We start from the raw sequence: 20024 nt of genomic DNA, 5'->3' as shown, positions 1-20024 counted from the left end.
CTTAATAATTAATCCTCCACATTTTATAGACTCATTAAGCCACAAAGTTTAAAACTGCTCCTTATACGTATTTTAATTATTTTCTTGTATTTAAAATAGCATAAAGATTTTTTTTTCAATCTTCACAATCAAAATTTCAAACCCTAAAGCACAAATAAACCGAAACAAAAGGTCAATTAAATTAAACAAATCCAGTAGAATTATCCACTGTAAATGTAAAAGAAGAAAAACCAAAAGTACCTCACTCCACAACCTTCATAGTATCCATCAAACAAAATACATAAAAACAAAGCAAAGAGATCATAAAACATAACCATTACAAACTTTTTCCATGTAAATACGAGTAATACGGAGACGCTACGATGCATGTTTCTTTTTTTCATATAGAAAAAAAAACCCGAGAAGAAATGCATTCAAATAAGGACACACACCGAAGAGAATCATAAACCCTGTTCGAGGAGATAATCGCCGAGCCTCTCGACGATCATGTTGCATTGGCCGGGTGTCATTGGTTCATCATAGATTCCGATAATCAAGGCCATATTGGTCTTCTTAACAGTAACACCTCCGGGTCCCTGAAATTAAAAAAAAAAATACTTGGAATACAAGTATAATAGACAGAACGAAATTTACAAGACAATGGATGCGAAATCACAGTTGCATATGAAAACGTAACATCAAAAACAAGTGTAGATCATATAGGTACGGAGAGCACATCATTAGTGCACCTAATTTCGAGTGGCTAATCCAGAATAACATCGCACCGTAATGTGCTTAAGTGATGCATAAGTTTGAAACTGATGTTTCAGGTTTTCACCAGAATGTTCTTTTCATAATTCTTCTGATATCAGAAGGCTGAACTGAAACATAAGGCCGAAAAAATCGATTTCCATTTTAACATAATGTAAGAAACTCTGCATATGCAAATTAGTGTACCTAATTTTGAGTGGCTAATCCACAATTAATATCGCAGTGTAACGTCTTTCAAACCGATGTTTTGGGTTTTCATCGATACAAGTTCAGGGCAACATGGAATATTCTTTACATAATTTTTAAGAAATGTAAGACCGACAAATCGATTCCCATTCGAACATAATGTAATAGACTCTGTATACATGCAAGTGAGAATTTTCGAGTTAATAAACGAAGCAGAACCAATAACAGATCAAGAACGTCACCTTCTTCCCTCGGATAACAGCTCCCGGTTCGCCTTGGATCACCATGTATTTTGTGCCACCGAGGTGCAACCCAGTCGGAGCGAGTGAACCCGGTTCATTAAAGTCATTCATGATGGCACTAATTTCTTCAGGCTTGAGCTGACATAAACACAGTTGAGATTCAAAATCTATTTTTTTAGAACTATGATATCATTATTACGACTCATGAAAATTAAACCATTTTTAGACCAAGAGAACTAGATTTAAAAGATTAAAATATGCCATAAGTCCCTGTACTCTTGGTAAATTTTGAATTTAGTCCCCGTATTATTATTTCTAATCTCAGATTTCAAATTCCAAATTTGTGAAGAGTACAGGGACACCTTTTAACCGATTTAAATTCAAAATAAATTGGATTAATAAGTACTGAAAAGCATTTTCACTCTTTAATTATATTTATTATCATCATCTACATAGATCCATTAGCAAAAACTTCATTTGATTTGATCCAAAACTAAGAAATATAAACAGACAGAAACAAACCCAGAAATCATACAGATTTTCCAATCATAAAAAGGAAAAAAAAAAGTCAGTCAATAAATCATTCAACACAAAACTAAAAAAAAAAAACTCACAGCAAAATCCCAACTTTGAAGCAAAGTTCATCAATCCTTTTAAAAAGCAAATCAGATCAGTGAATAAACCCATGCAGAAACAGAAATCAATCATTAGATTCAGATCCCAAACTCAAACCTGAGGGAAACTGGCGCTTTGGGCCCAAACGCTGCCGTCCTGGCCGATGATAGCGGCGGCAGAGAGATGGTTTCCTTCGATTTCACACATCAAGTGATCATCTACATAAGCTTGCCACGACATCTTCTTCTTCCTTCTTTGGTTTTCAAAGGGTTTTATTTTTTGGGTGCGTGTTTTAAAGATAAAAAGGAGAAAATGTTTGACTGAAGAGACAAGATTGTGTGAGCTTTAGACACAAATATATAGCGTTGAAGATGTTAGAAACAGCGAGATCTGCGACACACACTTTTTTTTGGGCCATTTTTTAAAACCCAAAAATTTTAGTTGGGCTGCAACTCCAAAATATTTTCAAAATTAATTTCCTTTTTGAAATTCAAATTTAATTTATTTGTTTAATAAAAAATCCGGTAACGTATGAAATATTAAGAGTGAGTTTTATTAATATTTTTTAGTTTTATATTATTTTAATTTTTATAAACTTTAAATTTTAATTTTTTACTTTGACAAAGTTTTAAAAATATTTTACATAAACATTTTTTCTTTATAAAAAATTCAATAACTCTTATAGTTTTTTAAAAATATTTTTATAGAATTTTAAATCATTTTAATTTTTTAAAATAAAATATTTATTTTATCTCATAAAAATAAAATAAAATTCGAGATCCACGATATTTAACTTCTATTTTAAAAATGGTCTAAACATCACCATTCAATTCAATTTTTGATTTTGTGAAAAAAATTAAAATTAATTCTCTTCAGTAGGTTCTTTTTTCTTTTTCTAAAATGAAAATAAATTTAAATTTTAAAAATAAAAATAAACTTTAGTAGGGAATTGATTATTTTGTATTTAATATTAATTACAATTATTATAATTTGTGTAAGCATTGAAGTGCTCACTCCAACTAAAATTAAATTTTTTATGAATTAAATTGAATAAATTAAAGAAATTTTAACAAGTTAATTTAAAATCTTTATTGTCAATTTAATTAAATTTCAAGTAAATTTAAAAATTATACACGTAAAAACATTTTTAAAGCAAAATAAGGGGAAACCCTTTAAAGTTCTTTTCGAATATGATATTATGTTATTTTTATTTATTTTCCTAATTTTTAAACTTTTATAAATTTTTTTTTGAAAAGTTGAAGATTGTTTTGAATTTGTTATAAATTTTCGGTAAACTTTGGAAAGTTTTATTAATTTTAGTTTTAAATTTTTTAATTAACAATTTTTTCGTAATTTTATTATTTTGAATTTTATAATTCTAATAATTTTTTTCAAATATTAAAACTTATAGATTTTTAGAAAAATTATGGTTTTATTTTTCTTAAAAATTATAATATATCATTGGTTGAATTTTTAAAATTCAAAAGAACAAATTTAGAGGGACCAATTTGTTTATATTTGAAATTGACATAGATCCAAAAGGTATTTATGTCAAAGTAAAAACATAAAAGGAATTCCTAGACTTAAAAAAGACGTATTTTTTATTCGTATTTTTCATATTTAAATTACAAAAATGGAATCGAATTCTCTGCATGAGATTTTAACCAATATTTCATCAAAACAGATGAGATTACACTGACTATTGACCACTTGATTTTTTTTATTTTTTTATTTTTATTTTTATTTTTGAGGTTGACCCTTTCACTTGGGATTAATGTTATGATGAATAAATGAGATTATAGAGCCACAAAAATTTAAAAAGAAAAGAAAACGATTGATTGATCATTTACTAATTTAACTATTAAATCGACTTTAGATTATTTAAAAAAAACAAAATATTATCTAATGTTTAGAACACAATAAATAAATATTCTAATATTAAAATATTTACACATACACATGCAAATATATATATAACTATATTCTACTTTTTATGAAATATTTTTTAAATTATTATTTTATGTGCCTCTATGCACATTTAAATAAATAGAACTTGAAGATATTTCAATCAAAAGGGACTCAAAACTTACATCACCATAAAAAACTAACATAAAATGGAAAATACAACATGATATGAAATAATAATACAAATATAAAATGAATATATATAAATATAAAATTATAGAATACAAATTATCAATAAAATACTCAAAACACTATAAATATGCTTATCAGGTTTACCCATATAATGATAAATTTAACCTTTAAAGTATACATCTTTTTTCATTTGACCCATACTTTTGGAAAAGAAATAAATTGTTTTTTTTTTACGAAATGTTGACTAAAACATTAATTTTTTAACGATATTGGCATGGCAACTTGCATGCTGATCCATGTGTTCTTCATATTAACATAAAACTATATGTATTATACGTAACATCAACAAATAATGATAAAATTATAAAAATTCAAATTCAAGATTAAGAAGAATTTAAAAAAATTAGCCCAAAATATAAATGGGTTGTCATGTGAACTGCCTTGATTAAAAATTTAATGTTTTGGTCAATATTTCTGTTAAAAAATAACGATTCAAATATTTTTAAAAGGTTGATGGTCAAATTTAACTAAAAAAAAGAATAAGGGTTAAATTGAAAAAAAATATAAACATTAAGAGATAAATTTATCATTACATCAAAATAAAAAGACTAAAATATTTAAACCTTATTTGTGAGCAAAACTGAAAACATGAAAAAGAAGTACAGATTTTTTAAAAAAGTGGCAGATAAGGTAACCATTGATGGGGATTACACATAACCAAGAAGAAGAAAAAGGGGGCATATATGGTGAAAGAAGCAAATCAATCAACCAATATGCCAATTAAATTTAAAACCAATTTTAATATATGCATAGTTTTCAATGACAAAATTAAATTTCAAGAAAAAGGGCATTGATTTTGAAGGTAGGTTTTATTTTTATCTTTTTAATTTCAAAGTCCCTGTTAAGCAAGATAATCACCCAACCTTTCAACAACCATGTTGCATTGTCCTGGAGTCACTGGTTCTTCATAGATACCAAATATAAGAGCTTGTCCTGTTTTCTTAATGGTCACTCCTCATGTTCCCTGCCACAACATATTTACACACAATTTTCTATTCAAATACTAGTAGAATCATTACCCTACATTATTTGAATTTGAGTATATTTTTTCTGTATTACCAGAAGTGCCCTATATTTGTTTTAGGGTCTAATTCTAAAAACTAAGCAAGTTTAGGTTAAGATGGCATTTAAATGAAGCCATCTCAATAATAATGATTCTGAGTTCGAACTCAATCTAAATGTTTGGAGAAAATGTTCACTCCACTTCTTCTAATCACCTATTAGTAACATGAATATGGTATTCGTTTTAACCTCGAGTTTTGCCTCTCTAATTTGAGGAGAATTTAAAGGAGTTCATGGAGTTTGGTGGAGTGTCTAATCCATAATGGAAATGTTTTTTCATTTTTGGCCTTACTCACTACTCACTAAGACCATGTAAAGGCATGGTTCAAAGTTCAAACCCCCCAAGGTCAAATACAAAAACATTTCCTTAGTGGACCAAACACTCCCACTAAACTCTATGAACCCGCTGAGCTACATTGAGGGTCCAAGACTAAATCAGAAAGCGACCTCCTTCAACAAAATTATTTTGAATTCGGATTAATTTGGGTTTGAGGATCAAACATAGATAAATTTGAGTTTTGGTCGTCTTGAGTTACTTATTTGAATTATTCGGATTTAGATTATTTATTCAAGTTGAAGTCAAATTGTTCAAATTAAATGTGTTAAGATTGTCTCATTTTTTAATTCTATTCATAAGTGACATCTCTAAACTTTTAATGTTGACAAAAATCTCATAAAAAAGAATTAGTAAATTATCATTAAACATTACCTACATTCAAATATGAATATATATTTTGTTGATGAAAAAACAATTCACATTTTTGAAATCTCTTATTAAACTCCTAAAAGTATTAAAATTTTAATTAAATCCCAAAATTTAAAAAAATAAACTCCCAAAATTATGGGTTAAAGAAAATAACCTTTTTTCCACGAATGACGGCACCAGGCTCACCCTGTATGACCATATACTTTGCACCGGCAAGATGTAACCCTTTAGGAGCAAGGTGGCCCGGTTCATCAAAATCTTTCATTATGTCAGTGACTCACTAGCATTTAACTGCACATAAGAACAAAACCTTCATAGGGGAATTACATCAAACACCTCTCGTGCAACCAAAAAAAAATGCCGATCAGATTTCAAATACCAAAAAAGGGTTAACATTACTATGGTGCATTATGACCTGAGGGAAGGCGGAGCTTTGAGCCCAAACACTGCCATCATGGCCGACGATGGCGGCGGATTTAAGATGTTGGCCTTGGCCTTCAATGTCACACATCAAGTGCTCATCTACATAAGTTTGCCACGACATTTTTTGTTTCGTTGGGTTTTGCATGAGATGATAATGATGTTATTGGGGGAGCTACGAGGGGGAAAGCAATGGGGGGAGAGGGGGCTTCAAGTTTGAATAACAATGGCAAAGATTAAGGGTTATTAGTGGGATTTCTGAACCGTCTGTTTTGGAGCTTTTCATTTGATCTATGCCATTCATGTCCGCCATTATTTTAGCAACCATTGCTCCCCATGACCGTCTCTTCCCTTGCCAACCGCCATTTTTTCTCCTTTTCACGTGTCTATTTTTGCTTTAGTTAAAATGTGCTATAAGAGCTTATTCTTTTCGTAAATTTAAATTTTAGTTTTATATTTTAATTTTAGGAATTTAATTTCTTTATTTTTCAGATTTTAAAATTTAAATTCAACAGTTAAAATTATTTTTAAAATTTAAATTTATTACAATGTAATTTTAAAGTTAACGTTGCTATTAAATGAGCAATTTTCTTTATTTTAAAATGTTACATTAATAAATTTAACAGAAAATTAATAGAATAAAACTATTAGACTTAAATTTTAAAATTTGAAAAGTAAAAAAACTATATTCTTAAAAATAAAAATATAAAATTAAATTTTAAATTTATGAAAAATACATAAACCTATTATATATTTTAACCTTCTGCATTTACGAATAATGCCTACCATTTGAACTTGTGACCATGGCTATAATACAGGGGTTGGATTGATAGATCTAGTCATCAGTTAAATTGAAAATTAACATTTAAATTGATTAAATTGGTAAGATTAATCAATAAAAATTGGTTAAATTGGTAAAAAAATTGAACCAAGTAAAATTCAATTAAAAATTACTTGAAACGTATTTTTGCTAACTTTTTTTAAAGGTTACAAGTATAATTAGAGTATAAATATAAATAGAAATATAAATAATTATAAGTATCAAACTATTATAGGATGATCGGATGAAAAATTGGTACAGTCCAAACTAAAATCAACAATAGACTAATTGAACTAAACCCATACATGGCTGCCGCACATAGTAGGACTTCGAGACCCACGCATATGATTGGGAATAAATGCTTGTGTTACGTTGATATTACAATTATTTAATTATGCTCGTTTTTCTATTTTATTTTTTTAGGTTTTTTGAAATTTTTATTTTGTTTTAACCAGTTAAATTGGGAATTGATAATTTGACCAGTTCGACTATTGGTTCAATTCTTTCAACATTATTTGTGCCTTGTAAAATTTGTATGTTAATCAATATTGTTTGAACCAGATCGGACCGATTGGATTGGGAATCAGTCTAGAGGTCGTCCTGAATAGTGGCTTTGAACTGGTTGGATCAATAACCAGTATAAACCAATGGTTGAATCAGATTTTTTTTTATATTTTTTTAAATTTTTAATAAATTTTCAATTAGATTGATCAAACCGATAAATCGATGACCTGATTGGTTTGACCACCAATTCGATTTAAAAGAACATTGATGTTAATATATATTACTGAGTTTATCTCATGAAACAAGTTAAAATGATAGTAAAAGTACCATTGAGGTCCTTATACTAGAAGTCAAATTGTATTTTGTCTCCTCTACTTGAAAAAAAAAAGTAAATTAGTCCCTGTACTGGTTATTTCGTTAGTCACGTTATTTTTTTCACAGTAAAGATAGATGGAATTTTTAATAGAAACGATACGTTTTGCTATTTGATCTAACATACAATGATTAATTTCCCTATTTTTTTAATAAATGAGACAAAATACAATTTAACTCTAATAATCTTAACGGGTTATATGTCCTAGGCATTATAATGTGGACCAACTTGTGGATTGTGTAATCATGGAAGAATCTATATAAGAATAACACCTATCATCTAGATCAATCATAAAGCCACAAATTAAGAAAATCTTAGTTTTCTTTAAAATGAGCTTTTCGTACAAATTTCTTCCACAACAATCCTAACTAATAATTACTTTACTTTGTATAAGTTTACAACCATTTAATTATAAAATTATTAAAATATTTTTATTTTAAAGGATAATTAATATTATTATAAATATTTTTATTTTGTATATTTTTATATAATATTTTAAACATTATTCAGATCAAGCATAAAATCAATAAATTCAAATGAAAATCTCTTACCAATCCACCCATAATCATTTGTTAAAATAATTTTATAAATTTTAATAGATCAAAATATAATATTATCATGTACTAACATAAAATTCTATTATTTTAAAGGGACTAAATAGAAATTTTTAATAGATCAAAATATAATATTATCATGTACTAACATAAAATTCTATTATTTTTAAAGGGACTAAATAGAAATATTTTTCTTCATATTTAGTAGGCTAAAGTATAATTTTATCATAAATTAATTTATAATTTTACTATTTCCAAAAGGATTAAACTATAATTTTTCATTTTAGGAAATACCAATGCCCCTACTAGCCCTTAACTTCATCTCTGTTCACCCATACTGTGATTGTAATAAAATCAAATATTTATTAAAATTATGCCCTTTAATTTTTTTAAAAAATTTAAAATATCTTATAAACATTGATCTTTATATTTTTTTTCTTATAAAATAAATTCTCTCTATATTTTATGAATTTAATATATTGAAATTGAACAATCAATCCATTCATTATTTGACTCGGTTCGTTGTTGGTATTTTCAGCTCATACTTAAATACAAATATAAATATATACTATAAATATTCAACACTTTGCTTTAAATTAAAATAACATAGTTGAAGAGCTAAATAAAAGAGAAAAAAAACTAATGTCATCCAAATTTTTATTTATTTAGATATACACTTGTTTGCAACACAAGTTTCCTAGGAGAGATCGAAAACAAAATTCTCTCAAACTATAAAAATAAACGTATTTTTGATCTTTTAACTTTATAAAAAAAATCATCTTAACATTACATTTAATTTTTCGTCTCTTTTAATCCTTAAATTTATAATTTTTGTCATATTATCTCAAAATTAATAGAAATGTTATTTTTTAATTTTTCGATGTAACATATACATAGATTACATGCTAATATTTAATTAATTTTAAAACTTTTAAAAATATTAAAAGTATTATTTTTTTATAATTTTAAATAATTTCTAAAAATATAAGTTTTGAATCTTTAAAATTTTAAAAATTAATTAAATATTGACATATTATCCACGTTGCAATCCACATGTATACCATATTAGTAAAATTAAAAAAGTTAACTTTTCCGTTTATTTTAAGATGATTTGATAAAAATACAAATTTAATAGCTAAAAAGACGGAAAATTAAATGGAAAACTTAAATATAATTTTTTTGAAATTAAAGGGTCAAATAAATCATTATGCTAAAAATAAATACAAACTCAATACAAACACAATACATTTATTTACATACATAAGGATATGTAACAGGATACTATAATAATAAATTTTAAAATCATATATATTAAAATTTATTACAATTAAATAGCAGCCCTTTTATCTGCATTTTTCCAAAAACAAATTAACAATATAAGAATCCATAATATTTGCTAGGAACATCCAAAGAAATTAATATTTGTTTTTTTTTGAATTATTCAAATTCAATTTATATATTTATATAAAAAATTTAAATTTGTTTATAATCCCTAAGTTATCCAATTTTGAATTAAAATATTATTATCCGTTAGATTTTTGCACCTACAAAAAAAAAAATAATCATTTTCCGAAGATCCAAATCCATAAAATCCAAATTTGAATATGCTAAAATTATTATATATATAATCGAAAGTATAAACATTTTGTAAGTCATGGATTTATCTGAATAAATAAATATGGATATGATAAATAGATATATGAGGTATGTATCCGCATTAGAGGTGTTCATGGGCCGGGTCGGGCAGGGTTCAACTAAAAAATCATGCTCGTTTATTGGGCTCGAGCTGGGTAGGACCCAAAAAATGGGCTTAAAATTTTGTCCAAGCCCGACCCGGAAAAAATACTAAAACCCAGGCCCGACTCGGCCCGCCCGTATTAATTTTTTATATTATTTTTAAATATATATAATACATAAAAATACAAAAATATCAAAATAAATATTTCTAAAGAAATTAAAAATAAATTTTAAAAAATATGTAGACTTAAATAACACTAAGATAAATGCAACTTAACAAGCAAATGCTTCTAAAATAATAAAAAATAACAAATGCCTTTAAAATAATAAGAAAATTAACAATAAAATAAATTTTATACAATATCCAAACAATAACAACAAAATAATAGCAACATAATAGTAAAATGGTAACAAAGTAGGGAGAAAACAACAAGAAAATAACATTCAAAAATAAAAAAAAAATATGCAGATTTTTTTGTCCTTCAGTGATTCGGGCCGGGTCGGGCCCGGACTAAAAATACCATACCCGAGGCCCGGTCCATTTTTTAAACGGGCTTTATTTTTTTGTCCAAGCCCATTTTTCGGGCCTATATTTTTGCCCAAACCCTTTCACATTTCGTGCGGGTCTTCGGGCCGGGCCGAGTAGCCTGACCCATGCACACCTCTAATCCGCATCCACTCTAAACCTATAGTAAATAGTAATTTCGAAACATAAATTTGAATCTGTAAAAATATAAAAAAGAGATAAATATTTATAGATATCTGAATCCTTAATCCCAATTTTTTAATTAAAAAGGATAAATTGTACAGAGATCATCCAACTATAATTTTTTTTGGTCACCCAATTACTTGAATTTTTGAGTATTTCTATTTTTACATTAACTAGCTAATGGTTTATAATTTTTTCATAATTATTTAACTAAAAAAGTGAAAAAAATCATAATCGTGAATTCCCTACAAAAATGGTTCACTTACCTAAGCCAAAGTCAATATGACATCACAGCTTTGTTTTTATGATGACATCCATCCATGCAATCTACTATACATTGTGCTTTAGATTTTGATCCTGCAAAATAAACATTTCCAAAGATTACATTAAAACATATTAGGAGAAATTATAGATAATTTTAGACATTATGTAAAAATATATATAATCTTGGACTTATTCAAATAATTTGTTTAATAAATTTTAGATATTAATAATTTTTTAATAATTTCATTATAAATTCTAATCATATTTATTTTTTTACACAATACCTGAACTACTCACAACCACTCTCCAAACTCATAAATAAGAGAATAATATATTTCAACATATTCGAACTCAGATCCTCCTGCAATAAAAATAGTACCCATACCAATTAAATTTTGTGTTCAGATTTCACTATTTATGTTTCTTTATCATAATTTTTGAATGGCAAGAAGCACATACAAAGAAAAAGTAACAAAAATAACAAATTTTTTTCTTTTAAAAAAGAACAATTCATGTCCAAAATCAATCCACAGCTGGCTTTGTTTAAAACATTTAATTTACCTAAGAAAATTACATGAATAATAGGAAGAACCCATTTGGTAACTTCCTTTTGTTATGGATCTCATTATGTAACACTTTTTGCTTCTTTCTTCGTGTCGGATTTTCGTTTCTGATGATCAGAGATCAAACCCTAACAATGTCAACCAACCTCAAATTATCAGCACTCATCCATTAAGTCGATAAGATCTTCCACTGAAAGCTACACCTGTTGGTCTATCAGACTGTGCAGCAGAACGACTTGGCTGTGACGGAGCTCCTATTCTATATCTTGCAACCAGTTTGTTACTGTAACAGTAACCGTCAAGGAAAAGACAACCACCAACACAGGGAAATTGTTCTTATGTAAAAAATGTGAACATTAGTCGTGTTTGAAAAGTTCAATTTCATCCGTGATCTTTTGAAAGCTCATCGTCCCATCAACGGCTCAGGATTTGCCACATGTATGTCCAAATTCTACGAGCATTAACAGAAGAATGGACGGTAAAAGTGCCATAGAGACCCTTGTAATAGGAGTTAAATGCATTTGCCCCCATTACTTTAAAAATAACAAATTAATCCATATATGTTGATCCTTTCTTTTAAAAATTCCATCCATTTATACAGTTAAAAATTGACATGGTTAACTTAATAAGCAGTCAGTGTTTATGTAGCATGCCATGTGTACACCATGCTGATGAACAGAAACCAGTTTTTAACAGTAAAAACGAATGAAATTTTTAGCAAAATGACTAGTTTTTTTATTTAACATATAAAGACTAATTTACCTATTTTTTAGTCTAGAGGACAAAATGCAATCTGTCTCCTAGTTTAGGGGTCTCTATGGTACTTTTACCATGGATGAAGAAATCCAAAACAATGAGCTTTTAATGATCACGAATGAAGATGAATTACGATGAAGGACTAACAGTGCAATTTACCTGTTCCTACAATACATGCATATATATCACAATAACAGAAAAACCCAAAAATCGCTTGCAAGGAGATGATAAATTATGTTGCAATTCAAGCCGAGTGATAAAAACAATGTGTAAGGATACACCCACATAGGCGTCTTGAGGAAGACCTTTCCGGTTGCAAGAGGATGCAACACAGTCAGGAAGTAATATAGATGTCCGGCAATGATCCCGAGCAGATCCGGGATGAGTTTTGAGCCAAAAATAACATCCAAAGCAAGCATTGCCCAAGGTAGATAGAATGACTAAAGCAATAAATGTGGAAAAAATAAACATAAGAACATAAAGTCAGCCCTGAAAGCTTATGTAAAGATTTTAGAATCCCTGATTAATACATGCCGAAGTTGGAATTAAGCTTACCTTAAGAGTTACAAGGCCGTATATGTTGATTTGAGCATTTGGAAACTCTCTACTCCAGACATAAAGAAGCATGAAAACGAGAGACACCCCTAGGAAAGGGGTACGGAATATCGGGATTGCTGACAAAACCTAAAACCACGACAGAAAGTAATAATAAAATGAACAGTGTTATAATAAGAGTAACTGATGTTAGGTTTAAGGGTGTAAATAAGATATTGGTGCTCACAAGCTACTCAAGTTCAATTTCAAAAAAATTGGAGCTCAATTCGGTAATTATCGAGCCAAATTCGAGCTATCAATCAAGCCGAATTCAAGCTTAGTAATATTTAACTCGAACAGCTCGCAAGCCTTATGGAGTTTTTCATATTTATGTTATTAAATTACATTATTACCCTTAATATATATTATTAATCCTAAGCTTAATTATCGAACCCAAGCTCAAGCTCAAGTTCAAGCTTGAGTAAAAAAATTGGTCAAACAAGCTTAATCGAGCTCTAGCTCGAGTAGCTCGATTATATCTCGAGCCGAGCTTGAGCTTAAAAATAGATATTCGGACTCGGCTTGGCTCGATTACACCCCTAGTTAGGTTATACATTCACAATGAGCATATTTTGAATAATAGTTTTGACATAGAGAGACAATGTCGAGTCCGATACAGATATATTCATCTATATTTCTTCTTTTTACAAGATTAGTAGCAAAGATACAAGGCTGGAGAAGATATTCCAACTTTGCTTAGCTCTTTAAGCAAAACTCATGCCTTCCTAAACATAGGATGATTTGCCCCTTATATAATTTAAACAACCAAATCTTAAAAATAAAATAAGAGAGGATCATGGTCTCACTCACCAACAATGTCAAAGCGCCAAATATCATCATCCACAAGAAATCAGCTGTCCGCCTTTCAAATGGTCCCTTCTCGAGTTGAACTCCATATCTTGCTCTATATAATCATAAAGATTGCCACAAAATAATCAGTGCTTAAAGCCTCAAAGAGTCCGTGTGGCAGTTAACACAGGACCATGCCCTTCTCAGACTAGATAAGAACGCAAAAATGATTTTTAAGCTTTCAAAAACCAATACTTACATCATTAAAAGGCGTATCCCAAAATTGATAGAAAATTTCTCGAGGAAAAAGAAATTTGTAAATAGCCTCCACACCTACATTCATATACAAATTTATAAGAGAACTCTCTTGATTAACTAAAACATGCATAAATATTTATGAATAAAATGAGATTTCACATTATCTCGAGAATTACATATGCTTTTTCATACATAGAAGCCTGAAATAAACATTAAAATCAATTTTAATTTATAAACAAATTTAGCAGAGGAATATAACCTTTCTCTTTTTTTGGTGAAAATTATCGGGATTTGGAAACTACGCATCAATTCATACCTGAAAATACTTGAATACATATTCATGTAGCAACGCAATGTAAAAGATATTTAATAGTCCTAACTGAACGGCTGTTGTGGTCAATAAGCATGCAGTCCCATAAGCCTTGCTAATAGGTGGAAGAGAGTTATAAAATCTGAAACAACATAAATAACCCAGTCAAATAAATAAGTAAATAAATAAAAGAATTAGTTGAAAAAGTATATACTAATATCAATAAACAGTATATCGAAAATAAGCATACTGGCATAACGACAGTATTGCCACACAAATATGCTGATATTAATTAAGATCATGTACATTGGTTTGAAAAAGGTCGTTAATCGAGGCAGTACTCTAAAACTATAATAAAAATAATAGTGCTTTATCATGAGAACTTGCATTTAAGAAAATCTACACCATAAAAGAATCATCTTCTTTCAATATGTTAGCTTTCATACTCTATTAAATGGACTTTTATACTAATTGTTACGAAAAGCAAAACAGTAAGCTGTTGTAAAACACAATTGGAAAGACCTACGGGGGCTTAGCTCGTCTGCTAGCTTCATTTCAACAATATCAAACATAACAGATTTGAATCAATCTTTAGTAAAACCAAGAAAAAAAGACGAGACCTAGACGAAAATTTCCAATAATTTTTCTTAAGTGCAATCTTGTACCCATTTTTGGACTGAATAAGAAAATCCCACAAATGGCATCCCTTACTCCTTAACATTGTGGGATATAAAAAAATTAATGCTACATCCACGGAAGTAACTTCGAATATTCAGATTTCATTTGCTATATAAATCGAAAAGGCATACAATATACATAAATTAGTTAAAATTCAACATAGTTATATATTTGAAAAGTAGGGTAACCTAAATTTCAAGTTGACAAATATATAGGTAAGTATTTCAAATTCACTGTCATCCAACAAACCCATGAATTTGAATATATATACACCAACTTATATATGAACAATATTCTATTAGCATGTATATTATTACCACAATTACACTATTTTTCAAATCTAAATCCATTGAAGAGGGCTCTTATTGCATTTATTAAGCAAGATTTTACACAAATTTTATGAATCTAAATCCTAGGCTGCAAAATTCTAACCAAAACATACGAATTCAACTACATAAAAAAAACTACAAAAAAATACCTAGAAAAATAAAACCGAAGAACAAATATACCAATTAACAAAATTCAGTGCAAAAGGCAGCAAAAACTAACTTAAAACGATTAATTCAGAGAAGGGAACAAAAACTTTTATCAAAGGAAAGATAATTGGGACTCACTCAGCCGGTGAAGACATTGCAATAATCGAACAGAATTCGTCAAATGGGAAGAAACCAAAACAAAAGCCCTAATATTTCTCTCTTCACTTAAATTTTATGCTTCGAGAAATAGCCGAAGATCTAGAAAAGAAGCTTGGGGATTCTTCAATGTTGACCTAGAAAGCTCGACCGGTTGTCTTTTAACCGGCTGTTGCGTATTGCAATTTGGGCCGAATATGATATGAAAATTGGGTCCTCAGCCATCGGAAACAAGGCCCAATGTAGATGGTATCTTTGATTAGGATTTTATTCCACTCTTATAATTAAAAAAATTATAATTATATTTATTTGGAATAATAATTAGAATATTTTGTCTCTCATATTTACGAAATATGTAATATCGAAATTTCAAACTTCAAAAAGTACAATTAAAAATTCAAATTGAAGAATATGGATTAAATTTATAATTTACACCTAGTAAAGGGACTTATGGCAGAATTTAACCAATAAATTACTATATAAAATTATTCTGTTTTTTGTTAGGGTTTCTTACTTCCTCTTGAAGGCCCCCTTTAATGGCATCGAAGCTTCTATCTGCACCAAATCTTTGCATAAAATTATAGATTACGGTTCAAATTTTCTTATTCTGTTTCAATAATCTCTGTTTTAAGAAGTGTTTGCAGCTATGATGGATGCTAAAGCATTGGCGAAATCAAAAAGAGCTCATTCACAACACCATAGTAAAAAGCCTCATTCGGTCCAAAAATCGAAACCACCATCACCTGGTGTTAATGAACCTTCAAATTCGAAAAAGCAAACAATCAAGCAAATCAAAGAGAAAGCTCATCAGGCTCAGCGTATATCCGCATTACCATCGAATTGGAATCGTTACGAGGAAGAATTTGATTCAGGTTCTGAAGATCCAAACCAAACTCCCGATGTTATTGTGCCAAAGAGTAAAGGAGCGGACTTTCGTCATTTGATTTCCGAGGCTCAATCTCAGTTGCAATCAAATCCTTATTCAAATAACATTCCTTCTTTAGATGATGTTTTTCCCGGTACTTTTATGGCAGAATTTAAGAAAAAACAATGATAATTAGATAGTTATGAAATGAACTTTTATTGAGTGATTTTAAGTGTTTCCTTTTTCAATGTTTCAGGTGATTTCAATCAATTTGTAGGTTCAATGCTTGCAGTAAGAGGAGAGGGAATTTTATCATGGACTGGAAATGATAATTTCGTTGTGGATGATAGCACGACTGCAACTCCTGAGGTAAAATCGCTTTTATTTTGTATGTTATTTTTCATATAGAGCAAGAAATTATAAATTTGTAATCATTAAGGATCAAATTTAGATGAAGATTTTTGTGTTAGGAATCTTATTATGCAAAGCTTTTATAGTTATCTTACTCATGATCTGTGTATCTTCACTACTGTTCATATTATTTTCGGGCAGTGAACTTGACCTGTTAAATGTTACCACTTTGAACCAACTTAGCTAAGTTCCAGTTTCGCTGCTACCTATATATAGATATGGATATCATAGACATGATATTACCTGTGCATCATCACTACTGCCCTTATTGTTTTCGGGCTCTGGACTCACCTGTTAAATGTCACCTCTTTGAACCAACTTAGCTAAGTTCCACGTTCGCTGCTTCCCATATATAGATGACGATATCTTACACATGACTCTTATCTGTCCATCATCACCACTGATTGTATTGTTTTCCGGCTCCAGACTTGACCTGTTACACGCCACCACTTTTAACCAACTTAGCAATGTTCTGGGTTCACTGCTCTCTCTCTCTCTATTTGTCAGGACTATAAGTGGAAGAAAATCAAGTTTGAATACAATAGATGTCTGTATTTGATATTAGGGAAATAATTGTCATTCTGATTTGGAAGTTATAAATATCCACCCTTCGCTAATTGTTAACCGTACATAGAATGTATTTCCGTAATCTGTAGCCATGTCGAAAGTACACGTGTTTAAAGCTTTTGGATTTTTCTTATCTTAATTTCATTGGACGATTTAAGACAGGATGATATTTTGTTGAAAGCTATTTATATGAGTAGGCTGTTAGCAAATTTTCATAGAATTTTATTACATCAGAAGTCCAAAAAAATCGAAATACACTGTTTATATGCATTTGTTAACAGCGCTTTAGGAGTATGAAACTGGTGCTCGTTTGCTGTAGGCCGTTTTTCTTGCTCAAGACTGCTTGCCACGGCCTTGCATCAATTACCTTATCTTTTTATTATTGTTTCACCTCTTTTTTTCCTGTGTTTTCTTGTGTAGGCCTCATTTCTCTCCCTTAATTTGCATGCTCTTGCTGAACAACTCGAAAAAGTAGATTTATCTGAGAGGCTCTTCATTGAAGAAGATCTATTACCACCAGATCTGGTAAGTCCAGTTCCTTATATTGATATTCAAGTTAGTGTTGATTCATATCTATACTTTAACGCCTTAAAGGTGACAGAGATGCAATTCCAGACACTTACTAAAAGTAAAAACATGGAGTTAAAGAGAGTTTTTCTTTGGTTAAAATGTGCCTATAGTTCTTGTACTTTTCAAAAATTAGAAATTTAGTGTATTTATTTGTATTTTTAAGAATTTGGCCCCTCTACTTTTCAAAAATTAAATACTGTGGGATCTGAATTCTGAAATCTGAAAAGTAGAGGGGCTAAATTCTTAATTTTTGAGAAGTACAGGGACTATGGCATACTTAAACCTTTTTTTTTTTAACCCATTTAGTTTGTTCTTCGGAAGCCCTAAGAGATGACAGGTATTGAAGGTCATCTTTTAGGTAATAGGAGGAGATAGCTTCATCTCGAAACTCTCAGCATTTCGTTACATTTTTGCTGAAGTTCTTTTGCATTTTGTATAGAGATTTACACTCGAGTATAATACAAGTTTGTCTGTAACAAATATGTTTACAATTTACACTCGAGTATCTAATGCCATATTATCTGGGTTTTATGCCAGCGTTCTGAGAGATCGAAGGTAAAAAATGATCAGGAACCTGATCAAATGCAAGCGCCACCTGATCAAAAAGAAGCTGCAAAGATAACTGAAGGACCAACTCCAAATGATTTACCCGGCAGCAAGGCCATAGATGCAATATTGTCCAACAGCGGATTGGATTCGATGGCTGAAGTTCAGGGTGTTTCTATTTCCGGTCAACACGGCGAATCCAGTGAAAGTAGAGCACCAAACAATTTGAATTCCACTACTGCCTCAAACAAAAAAGTCCCTGCTGAAGCCAAATTGGATATGCTTCTTAATTCTTTCAATGAGACTAAACTTCTCGATACTTCCGACTTAAGTTCCAAAAAATCCTCGAGCATCGGTTCACTCAAAGCTTCCAATTTAGACAGTTTGCTGGATGATTTATTACAAGAAACATCGACAACAGTAAACCGAGGTATAGATTCATCAAAGACTGCCGCAGTTAATTCAACTTCCGAAGATTTGCTCGATGATTTATTACAAGAAACATCATCGACAATTGTAGATGCCAAACTTGGTTCGGATAACAATGTTCGATCTTCTTCTTCATCTTCCCAATCTGTATCGAAGTCAAAAATATTGAATGATTTTGATTCATGGTTAGATACTATCTGATGACTTGTTATACAAGAAACTGAAACCCATGTAAACCTGTTGTATAAAATGCTTATCAAATTTGGGTTTTTTTTCACTCCTAAGTTTAATACGAGTTTCTTTGTTCCCTGTTTTGGAGCTGAAATTTAATCTTAAAAAAAATAATACCTGCAAGCTGGCACGTATTAGAATACCATTTCATATTTTTCATAGGATTTCTTTTAATCTTTTTATTAGTTATACTTTTTTACATTAATTGCATTTCTATTTTTAGAAAATATCACTATAACTTTTATTCGAATTATACAAATAAGTTTTTGAAAATTTATTCGTATTTTTATAATTAATTTTAATTCTTTTACGGTGTTAAAAATTATATTTAAGATATTAGAAATGACTTCTTTTTATATATAATAATTATTTTCAAAAAAAAACTATATAAGAATTGTTAATTATATTTTATTTATTTGACCAATTATCTTTTTAGAAATATTTATGATTTCTTTTTAAAATTTTACCAAAAATTCATGAAAATAAACTATTAAGCCCAAAACTCAATATGAAAAAAAATAAAATAAACCAATCTAAATTGAATTATCATAAATAATTCAAAAAATCCAATCTAAGTAACCAAATTTAACCCAAACATATATATTAATATTGGTGAACATTCATTATTTAAAATAAAAATAAACCAATCTAAATCGAATTGTCATAAATAATTCAAAAAATCCAATTGAACTAACCAAGTTTATCCCAAACGTATATTAATATCGG

The 20024-nt window shown here is 29.2% G+C and overlaps 3 protein-coding genes and 1 long non-coding RNA gene across 4 annotated transcripts; 1 reads left to right on the top strand and 3 right to left on the bottom strand.

Moving 5' to 3' along the window:
• Positions 1-155: 155 nt before the first annotated feature.
• LOC108467397 (profilin) lies at positions 156-2152 on the bottom strand. The gene is made up of 3 exons (XM_017767996.2): positions 1911-2152; positions 1179-1316; positions 156-575 (listed from the first exon to the last, which is right to left on the bottom strand). Exons 1-3 carry the CDS (start codon positions 2031-2033, stop codon positions 441-443), a joined length of 396 nt encoding a protein of 131 aa, XP_017623485.1. The 5' UTR covers positions 2034-2152; the 3' UTR covers positions 156-440.
• A 2632-nt stretch (positions 2153-4784) lies between these two features.
• Positions 4785-6577, bottom strand: LOC108469103 (uncharacterized). The gene is made up of 3 exons (XR_001869040.2): positions 6134-6577; positions 5873-6009; positions 4785-4914 (listed from the first exon to the last, which is right to left on the bottom strand). It is a non-coding gene; the product is annotated as an uncharacterized LOC108469103 (long non-coding RNA).
• Positions 6578-11568: 4991 nt separating this feature from the next.
• Positions 11569-15843, bottom strand: LOC108467781 (derlin-1). The gene is made up of 7 exons (XM_017768547.2): positions 15662-15843; positions 14376-14511; positions 14061-14134; positions 13823-13916; positions 12974-13102; positions 12698-12858; positions 11569-11945 (listed from the first exon to the last, which is right to left on the bottom strand). Exons 1-7 carry the CDS (start codon positions 15676-15678, stop codon positions 11825-11827), a joined length of 732 nt encoding a protein of 243 aa, XP_017624036.1. The 5' UTR covers positions 15679-15843; the 3' UTR covers positions 11569-11824.
• Positions 15844-16188: 345 nt separating this feature from the next.
• On the top strand, positions 16189-19392 carry LOC108468122 (protein ECERIFERUM 16). Its single transcript, XM_017768979.2, has 4 exons — positions 16189-16698; positions 16801-16913; positions 17943-18047; positions 18630-19392. Exons 1-4 carry the CDS (start codon positions 16326-16328, stop codon positions 19266-19268), a joined length of 1230 nt encoding a protein of 409 aa, XP_017624468.1. The 5' UTR covers positions 16189-16325; the 3' UTR covers positions 19269-19392.
• The last annotated feature ends 632 nt before the right edge of the window (positions 19393-20024 follow it).

This window comes from Gossypium arboreum, chromosome 8, assembly GCF_025698485.1.
Source record: "Gossypium arboreum isolate Shixiya-1 chromosome 8, ASM2569848v2, whole genome shotgun sequence".
In the NCBI taxonomy this organism is placed as follows: domain Eukaryota; kingdom Viridiplantae; phylum Streptophyta; class Magnoliopsida; order Malvales; family Malvaceae; genus Gossypium; species Gossypium arboreum.
This window is presented reverse-complemented; position numbering and strand designations above follow the sequence as displayed.